Raw genomic sequence first — 1,069 nt, 5'->3', positions numbered from 1 at the left:
TGCGAAAAACATAGAAATTATAGATTTTGAAAAAAATTAAAGATTAATAAAATTTAAAAAATACAATATAAAAAAATATAAAATACTAACCTTGATTTAATCAAGCGGCACCTTATCGCCTCCGCTTTTTGCGCCGGCACCTTATCACCTCCGCTCTCTCTGCTACGGCCACCTTATTGCCTCCTCCTCCGCTGTCTTCAGTGGCCAGCTGCTGTCCAAGCCCGCCAATGAGCTCTCCAAGAAAGTGAGCGCTGGGGAAGCGAGCGTGCAGATGATGGCGACGTTCCCGAGCGAGTTCCCAGGCGACTACGGTTGGGACACTGCAAGTCTGTTTGCTGGTCTCGGGGCCTTCGGCCGGGCCTTGGAGGTTATCCGCTGTGCCGGTGGGGGCGGTGCTGGGCGCGCTGGGCTGTGTCGCCCCGAGGCTGCTGGCCGAGAGCGGTGTGGGGTTTGGCGGCGCGCTCGGGGCGTTCTCGCCGTCTGGGCCTGCCGGGTGATTCTAGTGGGTGTCGTCAAGGGTTGCGGGGTTGCGAGCGGGCTTCTTGGTGAGGTCACGGGCCCGTCTGCCCCCCCTGGTGGGAGCTTCGGCCCCTTGGGTCTTGCTGACGACCCCAAGGCGTTTGCTGAGCTGAAAGTGAAAGAGATTAAGAGCAGCACTCTTCGCCTGCTAGAGCTTCCCTGCAATAGCTTAGGGTCTAATTCTCCTACTCCTAGTAATGTTTAGATTGTAATGGCTGCCAAGGGTCCTCAACCAACCATAGGTCGTATCCCCGGCAGCGGCGCCAATGGAAAGACGGTTGTCTCCCTACGTATGCAATATGGGCAAGTAGACTACGCTCCTAGCTCACCAATGGAATGATAACACTCCTTTCATTGCTAGGGGACTCAACCCGGTTAGGTGCATGGAAGCTTATCCCTTTCGGGAGAGAATGCTATGAACACCACTACCTTGACATAGACTTTACACACACAAGCTCAATCTTGCCATAGCTCATTCACTCATCAACCCACTCATTCATGCATCCAATACAAGAAGAAAGCTAAGCTAATGCACACACAAGCTCACTCA

General features: G+C 53.1%; 1 protein-coding gene across 1 annotated transcript; it reads left to right on the top strand.

Moving 5' to 3' along the window:
* The first annotated feature begins 274 nt into the window (after positions 1–274).
* Positions 275–724, top strand: LOC147619154 (chlorophyll a-b binding protein 7, chloroplastic-like). The gene has a single exon (XM_086774425.1). It carries the CDS (start codon positions 275–277, stop codon positions 722–724), a length of 450 nt encoding a protein of 149 aa, XP_086630551.1.
* The last annotated feature ends 345 nt before the right edge of the window (positions 725–1,069 follow it).

Source organism: Cibotium barometz, chromosome 34 (genome assembly GCF_041138505.1).
Source record: "Cibotium barometz isolate CiBa-2024 chromosome 34, ASM4113850v1, whole genome shotgun sequence".
Lineage (NCBI taxonomy): Eukaryota > Viridiplantae > Streptophyta > Polypodiopsida > Cyatheales > Cibotiaceae > Cibotium > Cibotium barometz.
Note: the sequence above shows the minus strand (reverse complement) of the source record. Positions and strands in the feature narration are given on the sequence as shown.